The following is a 19554-nucleotide window of genomic DNA, read 5'->3' as shown; positions in this document are numbered from 1 at the left end:
CTGTAGTTTTTACATCCATTGTGCCACAATCGTGACTCCTCACCAATCCCAGGCAGGGTGATGATTTGCTGATCGTTGCGGTGCCCTCTGCTAGACCACCTCCAGTCATATGATTAGGGGTCTGCTGTTCCCCTTTTTTGAGCATGTGCACACTATCCCAGTTATAGTCGGATTATGGCGGTGCAGCGGACTCTTCTGGCCGCTTTCAGTGACCCTGTTCTCGTGGGTGTCTCGACAGTAGGGGACCCCCAACGATTGACTTCTTATCCCCTCTCCTATGACACAACCCTGATTTTGGGACTCAGAAGTGAGCTGGACCAGCCCGGTGACTACATCCATAGCGCGATGCATCTGCTCAGTCCCGGGAGAGAACGGCTGAGTGTTTACGGCGTCGATCTGATGCCAGGAGCGGCCACTTATCCAGATATACTTCGCCTACAATTATTGCTCATCCCTGATCATTTCTCTTTACAGGATGCCCTACAGAAGCTGACGGAGAAATTAAATCTAAGCGCGGTCACGGCGGTCCAAGACGCCAGTAACCCTGCCAAGCACCGTAACACCACTGCAGTTTTAGGCTGCTTGGCTGAAAAATTGGCAGGTGAGTGTAAAGTCCTCACTAAATCCACCGACTGCAACTTACTGTCTCGATTGCTTGTGCTGTTCACCGGTCATGGACTGGTATGTTAAAAAAAATACAGATAATTAGAGATGAGCAAATTTGTTCAGAAAACGATCGCCAAACATAAATTCGGCACGAATATAGCACATTCGGACTCTTGATCGTAAATCCGAGCAAAATTTCATAAAATCGGCAACAGTGCGGAAAAATGTTTGCGTTGCCACCAAAATATATTCCGCACTATAGCAACGATAATGGTGGTAGATTATGAGTGTTTGGCACGTGTTTGATGGGAAGGGGGTTTACAGAACCCAGAGGTGCGGTGTTCTTAAAAATACAGCACAGAAGTCTTTTTTTTTTTTTTTTTTTTTTTTTCCCTTTCCTAACTTTGTGTGCACGTTGCGGCTAGCCAATCAGGGCGCAGGAAACACCCACAATGTCCTGACACAACGGCTTTTGTCATTGGCTGCTGAAATCACATGTCCCTCTCCATATAAATAGCGGATATATTGTTTTAGCGCCATTTTGACACTGTAACCGCGCAGAGAGGCTGCTCCTGACGCTGGCGCTGTTAACAGCAAGATTTTAGCTAGTTAGTTAGGTGGTTGTATATCAGTCAGATACTGTAGGTAGATAATGTCCAGTGTGGCTGTAAAAATTTCTCGTTCGCCTTATTGGGGGGCACAGAGACCATGGGTGTATGCTGCTGCCACTAGGAGGCTGACACTATGCACAAAAAAAGGTTAGCTCCTCCTCCGCAGTGTACACCCCACCGACCGGCAGGAAGTTCCTCAGTTTAGCTTAGTGTCAGTAGGAGGTGGACACGGGTCTTTTATTAGACCCCTATCTACCTCGTCGTGCGTCGTTCCTTTACAGGTTTCGGAGGGATACGGAGTGAACAGTCACATCCGTACTCCCACAAAGAGACTATGAGTACGGCGTGTACTGCCACCCCGTATCCTCATAGGTCTCCGCGGCAGGACCAGGAGCCTCGCACAGGTGCGTGCCAGCTATACGGACGGTCCTTGCCCCCCGCCTCCCACCATCTCGCCTACCAGAGCCTGACGGTTGGACGAGGCGTGGATTCCATAAAGACGACAGACAGCGTGGGATTCTCAGGTACCTTTATTGTGGCCCCCGGCCTGGGTGAGTATGCGGTCTAGCGGTCCCCCGGCGTTTTCATCCTAAGGCGGTCGCCAGGGGACCACGGTAGGGCCTGCGCGCCCGCTTCTCCCCGCGGTCGCCGCATCCATGAAGGCCCCTTTTCCTTCGGGCCTTGTTCTGCGCCCCCCCCCCTCCCGTTTCTTCTTCATCCCGGCAGGGGTATACAGGGGTCGGGCTGTGGGAAGCAGGGACGCGGCCCGGTGTTGCGGCGCATCTTCCGCGCCGACCCCCTGCTGACAGGCGGCCGGCGCTATTAATTTAGGCCCCGGCTTCATCTCGGGCCTACCGCTGCGTCGCGGCCACGCCCCCTGCCCCTTTCTTCTAAGCGGGCTTCTCTCCCGCCCGTCCTAGGCCTTCCCAGCCCCCTTGCCTCACACCAGCCTGCTATTGGACAGCGGGCGGTGTTAAGGGGATCTCTGCGGCGAGCTCCGCCCTTCTTCTCCCTCTGGCAGCGCGCCCTTTCCCTGGTGGTCGCCATCTTCTCAGCCTGCCAGCCAGACCTCATTCCCTGCCGGATTTCGGTCGCTGGGCCTTTTTTCAGCCGGATTGGCCTGGCCTCATCCTGCAGCCAGATCAGAGAGCGTCGTCCTTGGGGACACCGGACCGTGAGTAGCTCTGCACCTGCAGACTGACACCCTTCTCTGCCTTCTGTCCCCCAACCGGCCTGCACTGCCTCTCTTTTCACTATGTCCAACGCTGTCTGATCGTACCCGCTCTGCGTCCAGCCCGACACCGCTCAGGAGCCATCCATAGCCCCAGGGGCGAGTGAGCCCCCCATGCCGGGTTGGGCCTCCTCTTAATCACAGTCAGTGGCAGACCTCATCAAGGTGTCTCAGTCCCTAGTAGCCGTTCTGGACAAGTTGCCCTTGGGAGCTTCGGCGGGACCCAGCACGTCTCAGGACGTCCCATCTGACCCAGCCAGCGGCAGTCGCAAGAGGCCCAGGCAGGACCTCCAGGCGGAGTCCTCCCCTCGTCCTACCTCACCCCATAGTCCCCAGCAGTCTCCCTCTCGGGCCTCCTCCCCCGAGTCAGGCGAAGCGCTTTCGGAATCGGAAGGGGTCTTAGAGCTGGATTCGGACCAGGATGCGAACATGAAGGTTACGGTGCAAAACCTCATTGCCGCGATTCACCATACCTTTGACATCGCTGACGCCCCTGCGAAATCCTCAGATCAGGAGGTTTCGTCCAGACGGGCGGAAACACCATCCAGGGTGTTTCCCTTCCATTCTGAGTTTGGAAAGATTTTTACAAAGGAGAGAGAAGATCCGACCAGACGCTTTCAAAGAGGAAAGCGTCTCGGCGTGCTGTACCCGTTTGCTAAAGAGCTCACGGACAACTGGGCCGCTTCTCCCTCGGTGGACCCTCCCGTGTCCAGACTTTCTAATAATACGGTCCTTCCGCTGTCAGGGGTGGCGTCGCTAAAAGATTCTAATGATAGGATCATAGAATCTCTAGCAAAATCTGCCTTCGAAGCGGCATCAGCAGCGGTATGTCCAGTCTTTGTTTCTTCTTGGGCAGCAAAGGCCATATCCACTTGGGCAGATGACCTTCGGCAGGGCATTCTGGATAAGGCACGACCAGAGCATTTGGCCGATCTCGCCAATCAGATTTCCCATGCGGGGGATTATCTGCTTTCTGCCTCCTTGGATGCCGCATCTTGCGCAGTTCAGGCGTCAAGTAACATCGTGGCAATCCGACGTACAATTTGGCTCAAGGCCTGGCAGGCGGACTTGTCCTCTAACAAGTCTCTGACCAATCTGCCTTTTCAGGGAGTGCGTCTCTTCGGATCACAATTGGATCAGATTATTAAGGACGCTACTGGAGGTACGAGTTCTCTTCTCCCCTCCAAGCCTCGCAGACCTCCTCCAAGGCGTCAGTTTCGTCCCTGTCGGACTTTCCGCCGTTTCAATACGGCGGAAAACCCTTCCAACCAGCAAAGGCCACAGGCACGTCAGGAAAGAAAGAAGGTTTCCTTCAGGCCCACTCCGTCCTGGCGGTCCCACTCTTCCCAGGGAAGACCGTCCAGATCTAGATCTGGACGGTCTACGTCCGCATGACTACCATCGGTCTCCCGTGGGTCCCTTCCAATTGGGAGGTCGACTTCTCTTCTTCAGCGACGTCTGGCTCGCCTCAGTAGAGGACGCTTGGGTCAGAGAGGTTGTATCAACAGGATACAAAATAGAGTTCATTTCTCTTCCACGGGATCGTTTCTTACAATCCCGTCCGCCGAGGGATCCGGCCTTGGTCCCGGGGTTCGGTTTGGCCATCACCTCTCTTCTCAGTTCCGGGGTGATTGTGCCCGTTCCCGAATCGGAACGCTTCACAGGGTTTTATTCAAACCTGTTTGTGGTGCCGAAAAAGGACGGGACAGTTCGACCCATCTTGGATCTCAAGTTACTCAACAAGAGAGTTCGCCTTCGCCACTTCCGGATGGAGTCAGTTCGCTCGGTAATTGCTTCCATGGAGGAGCAGGAATTCATGGGTTCCATAGACATCCAAGATGCCTATCTACATGTGCCCATATTTCCCGGACATCAGAAGTTCCTGCGGTTTGCGATTCTTCACGAACATTACCAGTTCGTCGCGCTTCCTTTCGGGCTCGCCACCGCTCCCAGAGTCTTCACGAAGATTATGGCGGCGTTGATGGCCTTGTTGAGGATCAGAGGTCTCGTTCTTTTTCCGTACCTCGACGATATCCTGATCAAGGCCCCCTCCTTTCAACAGGCCCGCCTAAGTGTGGCGATCGTTCTAGACACCCTGTCCAGTTTTGGGTGGATCGTCAACCGGGAAAAGTCCTGTCTGGTCCCTACTCAACGCCTTGTGTTTCTGGGCCTTCTGTTCGACACTCGTCGGTCAAGGGTATTTCTCCCACAAGACAAGATTCTTTCCCTGCAGCAGGGCGTGCGATCATTACAGATCACACGATTTCCATCCCTCAGGTCAGCCATGAGGGTCCTGGAGAAGATTGTGGCGGAGATAGAGGCAGTTCCCTTTGCCCAATTTCACGCCAGGCCACTCCAGCAGGCCATTTTGTCCGGGTGGAACAGGTCGGCTCTGTCTCTGGATCGTCCGGTTCGCCTTTCCTGCCGGATCAGGCGGTCTCTCAACTGGTGGTTGACGTCTCCCCTCATTCTCTTGGGGCGGTCTTTTCCCGTTCACTGGCAGATTGTCACTACGGACGCCAGCCTCATCGGCTGGGGTGCAGTGTTCCGCAATCACACTGTTCAGGGTCGATGGTCGACTCAGGAATCAGCTCTGCAGATCAATGTCCTAGAGATACGGGCGATCCATCTAGCTCTCGTCCACTGGGAAAGGCGCCTCAAGGGCCTGCCTGTCAGGATTCAGATAGACAATGCCACAGCGGTGGCGTATATCAACCGCCAAGGGGGGACACGGAGTGTCTCAGCCCTGGCGGAAGTGTCCAGAATTCTTCAATGGGCAGAGACCTTTGTTCCAACGATTTCCGCGGTTCACATTCCCGGCGTGGACAACTGGGCCGCCGATTTCCTCAGCCGCGAGGGTCTTGCGGCAGGGTAATGGTCCCTACATCCGGAGGTGTTTCATCTGCTCTGCCGTCGGTGGGGAACCCCGGATGTAGACCTCATGGCATCTCGCCTCAACAGGAAAGTACCACAATTCGTGTCCAGGTCTCGGGACCCTCTGGCAGTGGGCGCCGACGCTCTGGCCGTCCCTTGGTCACAGTTCGTGCTCCCCTACCTGTTCCCTCCTCTGCCTCTTCTTCCCAAGTTGTTGAAGAAAATCAAAGCAGAGGGGATTCCAGTCATCCTCATCGCCCCGAATTGGCCCAGAAGGTCTTGATTCGCAGACATTGTCAACCTTCTCGCGGACGCCCCCTGGAAGCTTCCCGACGGGCAGATCTGCTGTCTCAAGGCCCGATTTGCCACCCCAATTCTCGGTCGCTCAATTTTAACGGCGTGGCTGTTGAGACCGAGGTTTTGAGACGGGCAGGATTCTCTGATCGGGTAATTCATACCATGATCCGCGCCAGAAAGCCTTCTTCTTCGAAGGTCTATTACCGTACTTGGAAAGCCTATTTCTCCTGGTGTGAGGCCAATGACATCGCGCCCTCGGTTTTTTCGCTCCCTTCTATTCTGGCGTTTCTTCAGGCAGGGCTGGATGCGGGGCTTGCTCTCAGTTCCTTGAAGGGTCAAGTTTCGGCACTGTCCATTTTATTTCAGAAAACGCTGGCCTCCCGGCCCCAGGTCAAAACCTTCCTCCAGGGTGTGGCTCACACGGTTCCTCCGTACCGAGCTCCCGTGGATCCTTGGGATCTTAATTTGGTTCTTCAGGTTCTGCAGGGTCCTCCTTTTGAACCTCTCAGGGACGTTTCCCTTTCCCTCCTTTCTTGGAAAGTGGCCTTTCTGGTGGCCATTACCTCCATCCGGCGCGTGTCGGAATTAGCGGTACTTTCTTGCCGCTCTCCTTTTTTGGTCCTTCATCAGGACAAGGTAGTTCTGCGGCCTCCGCCCTCTTTTCTTCCGAAGGTGGTATCTTCGTTTCACCTCAATGAGGACATTGTTCTGCCATCCTTCTGCCTGAGCCCAGCTCACCCTCGGGAGCGGTCTTTGGACAAGCTGGACCTAGTCAGGGCATTGAGAGTCTATCTAGCCCGGACGACTTCATTGCGGAAGTCAGACTCTCTGTTCATCACCCAGCCTCAAAGGCCACTATTGCGCGCTGGATCAGATCGGCAATTTTGGAGGCATACCGGGTCAAGCATCGAGTGGCCCCTCCAGGGATCAGAGCGCACTCTACCCGGGCGGTGGGTGCCTCCTGGGCGGTGCGCCACAGAGCTTCCGCGCTGCAGCTTTGCAATGCTGCAACGTGGTCATCGGTTCACACCTTTGTGAAATTCTACAGGGTCCACACCTACGCTTCGGCGGACGCCAGCCTATGTAGAAGGATTCTGCAGGCTGCGGTGGCGAGTCCACTGGCCTGATGGAAGTTTGTTTCCCACCCCAGGGACTGCTTTGGGACGTCCCATGGTCTCTGTGTCCCCCAATAAGGCGAACGAGAAAACAGGATTTTTTGGGTTGCTTACTGTAAAATCTGTTTCTCGGAGCCTTCATTGGGGGACACAGCACCCTCCCATGTTCTACAACTCCTGTTCTTATGTTTGTCGGTTTGTTACAGTTGAGTTGTTTGTTCTGCTTTCAATCTATTCTGTTACTTCTCCTACTGCTTTCTCACTAACTGAGGAACTTCCTGCCGGTCGGTGGGGTGTACACTGCGGAGGAGGAGCTAACCTTTTTTTGTGCATAGTGTCAGCCTCCTAGTGGCAGCAGCATAGAGACCATGGGTGTGTGTCCCCCAATGAAGGCTCCGAGAAACAGATTTTACGGTAAGCAACCCAAAAAATCCTGTTTTACCTTCCAGCCCTTTTTTTTTTTTTTTTTTTTTTCTTTTGGCCATACTGAGGTCCACAAAGAAATCCAGCAGGGAACATGTTGTGCACTGCTTCTATTGTGCTCCATGCATGAGTATAGCATTCTAATTCACATGTAGCTAGTGAAAAAATATTAAACAGCCTCCTGTATCCCACCTTGTCATTTAGTGCTGTGGTGAAATAAAACTGTCTTCAGACCTAAGGCACATAAAAAGAAAAAATATATCATTTTTCCTGTTGCTGAATGTCATTTTGTGGCGGTGATAGTAACCTGTCTGTAGACCTAAGGCACATTAAAACAAAATTTCGGTTGCAAAAAGTTAGACAACCCGCTGTGTCACACTTTGTCATTTGTTTGGGTTGATATTAAGCTGTAGAGGCCTGATCCAGAGGCCACTAATAAATTCTGTTATTAATGTCACACAGTAAGGGACCTGACTTTGAAGAGTTTGTAGCATCTTGTGTGTTATAGAGGCCTGATCCATGCTCCAAAGAAAATATCTTTCTTTATCGCCTTATTGGGGGACACAGATTACCATGGGTGTATGCTGCTGCTGCTAGGAGGCTGGCACTATGCGAAACAAGAAAATTAGCTCCTCCCTGGCTGTATACACCCACCGACAGGCACCAAGTACCTCAGTTTGTGCATAGTGTCTGTAGGAGGCGGACCGGTATCTCCCCAGATCTGCATTTAACTTCCTTTTTAGGGTTTTGTTGTGTGTATTAATGTTTTTCCATTTATTTTTCAGATTCGGCATCGGGAAACAGGGTGTCAGTTCATCCTGCTTTCCCATATCAAGCGGCTGAGCGAGCAGTGTGGTGTTACCCACATCGCAACTCTCAGTACCGCAGGCAGGACCTTTCCCCTATCACCCTTGGGTGCTAGGGCTGATGACAGGTGGCCGGTCCTAGCCGATTCCCCTCCTCACCCCTCTCCCGGGACAGGGCTGAGAGGAAGACGGCGGTCACCAGCGGTGACGTTTCCCCCTCTTAACAAGAGATTGGCGCCGTCTTCTGCACCGTGCGGACATGGTGCGGGTACAGAGGATTCTTTCTCCCAGCGGTCTGCTCTCTATTCGTGGGCCCCTGCGGTCATCCTCTTCAGGACGTCAGGTAAGCTGTCTGAATGTCCCCGCCAGCCCCGCATTCAAGCATGGACCAAATCTGATCCTGCAGCCGTCCCACAGGCTCCCCTAGTAGCCCCCCCGGTTTCAAACTTCCGCCCTACATTCATTCCACCTGGAAGCTATCATGGTCGGCGCATCGGGTACATCTCCACCACCCCTGTTTGAATTTCCCTCCCCCTTTCTGCTTCAGATGTACGCATCATGGGGGGGTCAGCGGTGGGGTCCGTGGGCAGCGGTAGTCTCGGTACCTTTATTAACTCTGCGGCCTCACGGGCCCACGGGTGCGCCGCCGGTTATTAGACTCGGGTAGGAGACGCGGTGTTCACTTTCACTTTGAAAGCTTCCTCCTCCCGCTCTGCGTGCGCTTCCTTCGCGCCTTTTTTTAGCCCATCACAGGGCTGCTTTCTCCTTGACGCCGTCAGGCTTCGACTCCTAACCGCGCCTCCTCGGGTCTTTATCCAATCACGCAGTGCTGCCGTTAAGCCCCGCCCACCGCTATCGGTATCCTGGCGTTCTGCAGATATCGTTCTCTCCCTTCATCAGATCTCTGTTTGCGGGACACAGCGGCGTCCTGCTGCACATCTGAACTTCGGTAGGCCCTGCTCTGCTATTTTCCTGAGGCCACTATTAGCTCCCCGTGGCAGTTGCTTATCAGATTCTTGCACACATACTGCCTCAGACTACACACATGCTCAACCCTGCAAGGGCTCTCTGTTCCAGACCCATTGCTATTCACTACGCCTGCGCGCGCTGTAAAAAGAAGTGGGCATCAGGTCAGTCGTCTCCCTTCTGTCCGTCCTGCAGCCCTTCTATTATGTCTGCCCCTCAGGAGCACACCGAGCCCCGTAATGAGAGCACTCCCTCTCCCCCAGAGTGGGCCGTTGCTATGTCTCAGTCAGTCTCTGACCTGACTAAAGTTTCTCAGTCCCTGTTCCAGGGCTTAGAACGTTTACCTCAGCTATCTACAGCCACCTGTGTGCCGACCGCCTCTCATGGTGAGTCACATGCACCTGACCGCGACCTTCAGACGGACAGACCGGGTAGGAGTTCTAGGAAGCGGGCTCTGTCCGGCTCTTCTTCCAGCTCACAAGGTCCTTCCGCTTCTCCTAGGCTACGTTGCTCATCTCCTTCATCAGAAGACGACCTTAGGTCAGACGATGATTCCCAATCGGGATCTGACTCAGAGGCAGACAACATGTCTAAAACACGAGACATGGTTGAGAGTCTCATATCGGCTATTTTCCAAACACTCAAAATAAAACAGGAAAAAGCACATCTTCAGGAATGCTCTGTTTCCTTTAAGCGAGCGAAACCTCCCTCTCGAACCTTTCCTAATCACAAGGAGTTCGATATTTCCTTATCCAAACACTGGGAACACCCTGAGAAACGTTTTTCAGGCCGAAAGTACTTGGATGTGATATACCCCTTCGATGAGGATCTACTCACAAAATGGACCAAAGCTCCCGACGTAGATCCACCAGTTTCCCATCTCTCCTCTAAGACGGTTCTGTCTCTTCCGGACGGGGCTTCACTTAAAGATCCAACAGACAGACAGAATTGCTGGCTAAGTCAATTTTTGAGGCATCCGGCGCCTCTCTGTCCTATTTTCGCCTCCGCCTGGGTGGCGAAAGTCATTTCAGCTTGGGCCAAAATTCTTTGCAAGGGCATCTTAGCTGCAGCCCCGCAGGATGAGCGGGCCAAATTAATCATGCGGGTAAATACCTTTTGGCCGCCTCCTTGGACGCGGCCGGGTGCATAGCAAGAGCTAACAGCAACATTGTAGCCATACGCCGCATCCTTTGGTTGAAGTCATGGAGTGCGGACACCACTTCTAAGAAGTCGCTCACCAATCTGGCATTTCACGGCTCTAGGCTCTTTGGCGCCAAGCTGGATCAGATAATTTCGGATGCCACTGGTGGTAATAGTACCTCCCTTCCTCAGTCCCGGCCTAGAAGGTTTTTCAACAGAAAAGCTTCTCGGCCGTTTAGGTCCTTTCGCCCCTTATCTTCCACAGAAGGTTCATCTCAGCAGGACCGGCCCTCCGCTTCCAGAGACCGGAGAAAACCATCATATAAACCTGCTCCCCGCTGGATATCAAGAGGTCAGCCCTCCAGGTCTTCAGGCTCCCGGTCCGGTAGATTTTCATCCAAGTGACGGGTCACCCCCACCTGTAAATTCTTCCAGGGTGGGAGGCAGACTTTCCTTTTTCAGGGACGCATGGCTATCCGTTGACGACGCTTGGGTCAGGGAAATCATCGTATCCGGTTAGATCGAATTTTCCTTTCCCCCAAACAGAAGCTTCTTCCTGTCTCGTCCCCCCAAGACAGCGGTCCCAGATTCCAGGGTTCCTTCAGGCCGTCTCCTCCCTTCTTTCCGCCGGAGTTATCGTTCCCGTTCCTTCAAACTAACGGTTTTCAGGTTGTTTCTCTAATCTCTTCGTAGTCCCGAAAAAAGACGGCTCCCTTCGTCCAATCTTGGACCTCAAGTTGCTCAATCGCCACGTGAGGATCCTCCACTTCAAGATGGAGTCCCTGCGCTCAGTGATAGCCTCAGTGGAACCCGGAGAGTTCCTCTGCTCTGTGGACATGCCTATCTTCACATCCCTGTTTGTTTGCAACATCAAAGATACCTCTGCTTCGCGATTCAGGAAAATCACTATCAGTTCACGGCACTTCCCTTCGGCCTAGCCTCCGCTCCCTGTGTTTTCACAAAGGTGATGGCGACAGTCATGGCCATCCTTCGCTCCAGGGGGATCCTCATCATCCCTTATCTGGACGATCTCTTGATCAAGGGCTCGTCCCGCCAAGACTGCCTTCAGAGTCTTTAGATAAACCTGGGTACTCTCGACCGCCTCGGATGGATAGTCAACAAAGAGAAGTCCATCCTGCTCCCTACTCAGCGTCTGACCTTTTTGGGCATGGAATTCGACACGAATCTAGCCCGGGTGTTTCTACCGAGGGACAAATTTTCAGCCCTTTGCAAGGGAATCCGACCTCTGAAACGCTCAAGGCCCATTCCCCTTCGGACCTGCATGAGGACCCTGGGGAAGATGCTAGCCTCCATGGAAGCAGTGCCTTTCGCACAATTTCACACTCGCCCCCTCTCCAGCTGTCCCTCCTTTCAGCCTGGGACAAGACCTCTGTATCTCTGGATCGCCCCATTCTCCTGCCTCTCAGAGTAAGGCAATCCCTGACTTGGTTGGACATTACCGTCGTCATTTCTCCAGGGAAGGTCCTTTCTACCGCCTCAGTGGCAAGTCATCACCACCGATGCCAGTCTTCTAGGATGGGGGGCGGTTTTCCATCGGAAAACGGCCCAAGAACGCTGGAATGCCCAGGAGACTCTGCTTCCCATCAACCTTCTGTAGATCAGAGCGATCTTTCTTGTCCTACTCTGCTGGCAGCCTCTTCTCGTGGGCAAACCAGTTCGCATTCAATCGGACAACGCCACGGCCGTGGCGTACATAAACCATCAGGGCGGTACTTACAGCAGGCAAGTAATGACAGAAGTTGCAAAGATTCTGCGTTGGGCAGAGCGTTATGTTCCGGCGATCTCCGCCGTCCACATTCCAGGGGTGGAAAATTGGGCAGCCGATTTTCTAAGTCGCCAGGGCCTAGCATCGGGCGAATGGTCCCTTCACCCCAGTCTTCAATCAGATTTGCCAGCGTTGGGGCACCCCGGACGTCGATCTCATGGCATCGCGGATGAATCACAAAGGCCCTTGCTTCGTAGCCAGGTCCAGGGACCCTCTAGCCGTCGGTTGCGATGCCCTGGTACCGTATTTTTCGGACTATAAGATGCACCGGACCATAAGATGCACCCCAATTTTCAGAAGGAAAATAGGGGAAAAAAATGTGTCAAATGGGGGTCCGTCTTTACAGTCCGAATTCAGCGTACCTGGGAAGGGATCCGGCACAGGTGGAGGAGTAGTCAGAGGGGTCATTCAGTGGTCCATGCTCGTGCGGTGGCGGCTCTGTGCTGGGGCAGGTTGGTTGTGCTGGGGCAGCTGTGCTGGGGAAGGGGCAGCTGTGCTGGGGAAGGGGCAGCTGTGCTGGGGCAGCTGTGCTGGAGCAGCTGGGCTGGGGCTGGGGCAGCTGGGCTGGAGCAGCTGGCCTGGGGCTGGGGCAGCTGGGCTGGGGCAGCTGTCCTGGGGCTGGGGCAGCTGTCCTGAGGCTGGGGCAGCTGGGCTGGGGCAGCTGTCCTGAGGCTGGGGCAGCTGTCCTGAGGCTGGGGCAGGTGGGCCTCTGCGGGGCGGTGGTGGCGGCGGGCTGTGCTCCGGTGCAGGGGCGACAGCTCCGCCGGCATTTCCTCCAAGCCCGGAGGCCCCCCGCACATCCCCTGCTGGCCGCCGCCATGTTGCGGTGGCCTCCGGGAACATGGACGCCGGGAAGATGGCCGCCGGTCCGGGGATGGCGCATGGGCGGGTTAAGATCTCGTTCCGAAATCTCGGGGGAGGAAATGCCGGCGGAGCCGCCGCCCCTGCACCGGAGCACGGCCCGCTGCCACCACCGCACCGCAGAGCCCTGGAGGTGAGTATATTGTGATCATAAGATGCACCCCCCTCTTTCCCCCAAAATTTTTTGGGAAAAAAGTGCGTCTTATGGTCCGAAAAATACAGTAATTCCGTGGTCCCAGTTCAAATTTCCTTACCTTTTCCCGCCCCTTGCCTTGATCCCAAGGGTGGTCAAGAAGATAAAATCAGAAGGTATACCAGTGATTCTAGTGGCTCCAAACTGGCCAAGACGCCCTTGGTACGCGGAACTGGTGAACATGCTCGCAGACGTTCCCTGGAGGCTTCCAGATCGTCCAGATCTTCTCTCTCAAGGCCCCCTTTACTACCAGAATTCTCAGTCTCTGAGTTTAACGGCATGGCCGTTGAGGCCGCGATTCTGAGAGAATCAGGTTTTTCCAGCAGGGTCACTCAAACCATGATCGGAGCTAGGAAACCAGCCTCCTCTCGCATTTACCATCGGTACTGGAAGGCTTTTTTACTTTGGTGCGGGGATAACAATGTTTTCCTGTTGTCTTTCTCCATTCCATCCATTCTTGGCTTCCTCCAGTCCAGCTTAGATGCGGGCCTGTCCCTCAGTACCCTCAAGGGCCAGGTATCTGCTCTGTCGATTCTTTTCCAGAGGGATCTGGCCCCCTTGCCGCAAGTTAAAACCTTTCTCCAAGGAGTCGCCCACGTGGCGCCTCCTCATCATTCGCCAATAGATCCGTGGGATCTCCATCTCGTTCTCGGCGCTCTTCAAAAGGCGTTGTTCGAGCCTATTCAGGACATCCCTCTGTGCCTTCTTTCATGGAAGGTAACCTTTCTGATCGCCATTACATCCATTAGGAGAATTTCTGAGCTGGCGGCTTTGTCCTGTCGTTCCCCGTACCTTATCCTCCATCAGGATAAGGTCGTTCTCAGGCCAGTTCCCTACTTCCTTCCTAAGGTGGTATCCCCTTTCCACATTAATGAGGATATCTTCCTTCCCTCGTCCTGCGCCTGTCCACCCTCCTGGAAAAGTCGCTCCACAATCTGGATGTAGTGAGAGCCTTGCGGGTTTACTTTGCCAGAACCGCTTCGTTTCGTCAATCCGATTCCCTGCTTGTCATCTCTGAAGGTCACCGAAAAGGGCTTCCGGCATCCAAATCCACAATTGCTTGCTGGATTCGTTCTACCATTCTGGGAGCTTACCGCCTTCTGGAGAAATAGCCCCCTCCGGGAGTGAGAGCCCACTCCACCCGGGCTGTAGGGGCTTCTTGGGCGGTTCGACACCAGGCTTCGACAACTTTGCAGAGCCGCGACCTGGTCATCTTTGCACACGTTTCGAGGTTCTACAGGGTTCATACCCAGGCCTCCTCTGATGCAGCTTTTGGTAGGAAGGTGCTGCAGGCGGCGGTAGCTCGTCGGCCTACCTAAGCCCTTCCTTCTCGTTCTTTATTGCTGTTCCCACCTTCAGGACTGCTTTAGAACGTCCCATGGTAATGTGTCCCCCAATAAGGCGATAAAGAAAGAGGGATTTTTGGGTTCTTACCGTAAAATCTTTCTTGGAGCCTTCATTGGGGGACACGGCTCCCTCCTTGTTTAAGTTTTACCGTGTTGGGTTTTCGAGTCCCTTGTTTGGTTGGTACATATTTTTGAGAGTTTTGGTTGCTTCTCCTACTACTTTCTCACCAACTGAGGTACTTGGTGCCTGCCGGGGAGGAGCTAATTTTCTTGTTTTGCATAGTGTCAGCCTCCTAGCAGCAGCAGCAGCATACACCCATGGTAATCTGTGTCCCCCAATGAAGGCTCCAAGAAAGAGATTTTACGGTAAGAACCCAAAAATCCCTCTTTTTTTCTGTGACTAACGTGATACAGCACGCTATATTTCACCTTGGAATTTACTGTCGCTGAATTCAACTGTTTGCACCACCTCTACAGAGTTTAAAATCTAATTTTTTGTTGCTAATACTGCGCTCCAGTCCAACCACACTGTCTGAGCAACATGACTGGGGAAAAAGTGAGGCCATGGTGGAAGGGGAATTGGGCTTGGTTTTCAAGGTGTACATGGGGTAGGCAGTAATGTATGTGAAAGCACTAGTGAAGCAACGTCATGTCCTATGCAAATACAACTGACCGCTTCTGTTACTGGTCGGGCTACGCCACTAGCTTTCTTTGGCAGCCGCACAGTGGTTCACCTTGTCGATGATGGCCAGAAAGAGCGTGTACTTGAGTGGATGGCAAATGCAGCTTCAAGTGGACTCTCCTCCTCCTCTTCCTCAACATCACACCCAATACAGTCCACAGATGTGGCACCTAAATTCCCCTTGCTTCCCCCCCGCGTCCCAAGTATCCAACCGTACAACTGACTGCACGGAATCACAGGTGATTTTGAAAAGATGTTCATACAATCTAAACCATGGTCATCAGAAGTGTACTTAAAATCTTTGCCGCGTCAAGATGAGAAAACCTGCACCCACACCCAAATTGGATCCGGGCAGGAAGAAGTACAGTCCGAACAGTATCCTGACCCTCGTCATCAGACATTAACCCCTGGGGGGTAGGTGATCCTGATGAGACTCATATCTGAGGCTCACGTGGACAGTACTGTGCTGTCAGGGAAAGAAGAGGAGGAGAGTAACTCCTATGGCCAGTTATGTGATAGCACAGAGGATGATGATGAGGTGTTAGATCTCAGTTGGCGTGAACATAGAGGCACACAGCTGAGCAGGTCATCTGAGGAGGAAAACGAGAAGGTTACGTTGCGCCGTCCGTCGTTGGCATGTAGTGTAGTGATGCAGCCATGACAAGCAATGCATCCTCAGCCAAAACTGTCCCTCTGACCAGCAGCGTCTGCAGGTCTGCAGCTTGCAGGGGTGGCAAGGGTTGCCTAGTCTGGGCCTTTTTTGACACTGGAAAGGATGAGCCAACTCATGTAAATTGGCCAACTTTGCAAAAAAAATACTGAGTTGAGGTAAAAACTGCAATAATTGACTACTACATGTATGAACCTTCACATGCGCATTCAACATGCTTTAGTGTGGGAATCCCACTGCGCAAAAAATGTGGACCAGCGGACATCATCCACCATCAGCCACCCCATCAATCGCATCTGCTGCTTCTTCCTCCTTCTCTGTTACCGTTTCAACTATTGAGATGCAGGTCTTTAACCGTAGAACCTTGGATTCTTTACCCGCTCCAGTCACGCTGACTGAGAGGCCGCCTTCAGCTGTAACGGAAGCGGACATGCCTGCCGTTGTTGACCGATCTCAGAGAACGATCACACCACAAATTTCTCAATCCACAGTAACATCTCCGCCTGCACCTCTATTACGGTCCAGCAGTTTGTCTGTTTCACCGTACGCCGCCCTCTCACAGCACTGCAGCTAGCCCACGGTACCGCAGTTGTGGTCATGGAAAAGATTGTTTCCTCGTACGCATGACAAAGCTAAGGGGTTGAACTCCACCATCTCTAATCTGTTGGCCATGGAAATGCTGCCTTTCCATCTGGTGGATACCGACGGTTTCTGAAAGCTGATGGCCGTCGCAGTCCCCCAGTACCAATTATCCAGTCGCCATTATTTTTCTAAGAAAGCTGTGATTGTGTTACACCAGCATGTCGTAGACATCACCTGTTTCTTAACTAAATCTTTATCTGCCAGGGAGCATTCCACCACAGGCACTTCGAAGAATAAGCATGGCCAAGGGCGTTACATCTCACTGACTGGGCACTGGGTGACTGGTGGCTGTGGGGACAGGCGCTGCTCCACAAGTCTTGGAATCACCAAGGCTTGCAGGCCAAACCTCTATATTTAACACGTCCTCCACTGCTTCTGCTTCCTCCTCTATCTCCACCTGTGCCCTCAACCTCTGTCTTCAAGAGACGCACGTTCCAACAGTGCATAGCGAATCCCCACCACCCAGGGCTCACCGCAATCAGGCACTCTTAACATTGATATGCTTTGGAGACGTAGTATGTCATGTTGTATGGCCTCGGCCAATGCAGTACGGAGGTGGCGCATATCACATTTACAGAGTGGGCACAGATTAAGGACCTCGGCACCCTTCTGCACAGTTTTGAAATGGCTACTAAGATGGTTAGTGCTGACGCTGCCGTCATCAGCATCACTATTCTGATCATTTTTATGCTGGAGCAGACGTTGAATAGCCTGCGTGAGGTGATGATGGTCCCAGAAGAAGAGGCGGAAGCAGAGGAGGATGCGGAAGGGAAGAAGGGATATCTTTGTCTCAAAGTTCAAGACTGTCGTCACACAGGCGGGAGCCAAGGGAGGGTGGATTACTGCGATCGAGGGAGGGAGCTGGTGGTAACAGACAAACTGTTATCAAAGGTGCAAGATCTGAGGAACAAATGGAGGATGAAGAGGTGATGGGCGAGCAACTGTCAGATGAAGAGGATAATCTTCCCTTTGTTGTTGGGGTTGTTCGCGGCTCATTGTTACCCAGCCACCAACACCTCATGGTAGAGCCCGACATATGAGTGCCTTATTGCTGCACTATCTGATCCCTGTATCGTAATGATTAGGAATAATGCTGACTACTGGGTTGCCACGTCATTAGATCCATGTCATAAAACCAAATTTTGCCAGCTACTTCCCGCCCTGGAAAGGGACCCACGAATGCTGGAGTATCTAAATGACAGCACCACCTGAGAGAGGGGATCCGCCCTTCAGGAACAGGAAACCTACAGATACAAAAGGGCGGCACCTCTCCCACGCATCAGTTGGTTTCCTGTTCCTAGAGGACGGGACTTCCTTCAGATCGTCCATCATGGAGTCGTCGAGGGATTCCCAGGCCGGCTGACCGACTCAGGTAGCGGGGGGATCTCCTACCTCGGTCAAGCTCGGGGTACCTGGAAGCGCCACGGTGGGGCCGGGTAGGTCGCCACGGCAGTGGTTAGAGCAGGCGGAGCAAAGGGTCCGGTGGACAGCCGTCTTCAGAATGCGGGCACCAGGTATGTATGCAGGCCCCTCCTTGAGCGTTTTCCCCCGGGGTCCGGTCTCAAACCCCCTCCGGCCAGGTCGGCAGTTGCGTCCGGTCGCCAAGCGCAGGCTGGCGCGCATGGGGGCGGCGGGCATACCGGAGCCGGGGGCGCCGTGCCGGCTCCTTTCCGCGCGCTCCCGCGGCCTCTGACGCGCGGCGGAAGTGACGCGGTGGAAGGGGCGGGGCCGGGAACGCCAAAACCGGAAGTCGGGTGCCGGCCGCCTTCCTAGTGTGCGCCGCGTGTGCGCGGCGATCCGGGGGGACGCGCGGTACCCGAGGCGGTGGGGGGGGGGGACGGTTCATGCGGGGGAAGGTCGCGGGAGGGTTCCTGGGGGAGGTGCCGCGCCAGTGCCCTGCTGACCGGATACTGGGAGGCCTTAAAGGGCAGGAGGTGATGCTGCCGGGGTGCTTCTGAAGGCCCAGCGATGGATGACAGAACCCCCATAGAGCAGCAGGACGTGCAGGAGCACCCACAGAAGGAGGCCTCGGTGAAGCCTCATACGAGTGGAAGCGGACGAGTGAGCAGAGCCGCAGAAGTTCCTCCAGTCTAAAGGATTCCCCCTGCCTCCCTCCCTCCGTGATCCGGTACCTGCCTCATCTGCATGGGTAAGTGATCTCCGTGAATGTACCCTGATGCAGTGTTCCCTTATGCTGGTTTCGCAGGGGAGGAAAGCTACGGTAAAACAGAAGCACAGGGAATGTGCGCTCTGTAGTTGCCCCTTACCAGACGGCCACCCCAAAAGACTATGTCAGCCATGTGTGCGACAGACGGTAGGGGTTGGAAGGGGACGGGGGCCCAGGCATAGACTGACAGGCCCTTGCACTCTCCCCCATCCTTACAGGGACAGAGATGAAAGCCCTATCTAAAAGGGACTCTTCTAGGGGGAGAGAATTTAGTTTCTCAGGGTCGGAGTCCTCAGCTGCCCCTAGGAACAATTACTCCTCGGATTCCCCGGCCTCCACTTCATCCTCTTCGGATGAAGACTCAAGCCGATTCTGCTTTCCATTAGACCAGATGGACAAGCTAGTTAAAGCAATAAGGTCCACCATTGCAGTAGCAGACTCAAAGCCAGAGCTTTCGGCACAGGTAATGTTCGGAGGTCTAGATCCCAGGAAACACAAAGCTTTTCCATTAAATGATAAGGTCCAGAGCCTGATAGAAAGGGAATGGAAGAGACCCGAAAAAAGGGGCTCCTTACCACCTGCCTTCAAACGGAGGTACCCATTTGATGACCCAGTGGTAAACAGATGGGATAAGGCCCCTAAGCTGGACGCGGCAGTAGCCAAAGCCTCCAAAAAGTCCTCCATACCGTTCGATGATATGGCCTCCTTAAAAGACCCGCTGGATAAAAAAGCGGATTCCTTTCTAAAGGGAACATGGGAGATGTCAGCAGGCGCCCTAAGACCAGCGATAGCTGCCACTTGTATAGCCAGATCCGTGATGGTCTGGCTAGATCAACTAGATTCCCATCTGAAGGACGGAGCCCCAAGAGCATCCAGTCGGAAAACTCTACCGATCATCCAGAGTGCTGCGGCTTTCTTGGCTGATGCCTCAGCAGACTCGGCAAGGATGGCGGCTAGATCAGCTGGGTTATCAAACGCAGCTCGAAGGGCCCTCTGGTTAAAATGCTGGCCAGGAGATATCCAGGCCAGGTCACGACTCTGCTCCATTCCATATGAGGGGAATATCTGTTTGGCCCCGTCCTGGTCGAACTTTTAGAGAAAGCCGGGAACGATAAAAAGAAGTTCCCCAGCCTCCCGA

The 19554-nt window shown here is 53.8% G+C and overlaps 1 protein-coding gene across 3 annotated transcripts in view; it reads left to right on the top strand.

Annotated features, from left to right (window-relative positions):
* The window catches only part of RSPRY1 (ring finger and SPRY domain containing 1), a 104125-nt gene that overhangs the window by 12254 nt on the left and 72317 nt on the right, over positions 1-19554 (top strand). For all 3 annotated transcript variants that reach the window (XM_073582278.1, XM_073582282.1, XM_073582288.1), the window contains one exon: positions 475-601. In XM_073582278.1, coding sequence (XP_073438379.1) covers positions 475-601 — 127 coding nt within the window. The remainder of the gene's footprint in view (positions 1-474; positions 602-19554) is intronic.

This window comes from Dendrobates tinctorius, unplaced genomic scaffold (assembly GCF_039654945.1).
Source record: "Dendrobates tinctorius isolate UK_male_01 unplaced genomic scaffold, ASM3965494v1 ptg000009l, whole genome shotgun sequence".
NCBI lineage: Eukaryota > Metazoa > Chordata > Amphibia > Anura > Dendrobatidae > Dendrobates > Dendrobates tinctorius.
Note: the sequence above shows the minus strand (reverse complement) of the source record. Positions and strands in the feature narration are given on the sequence as shown.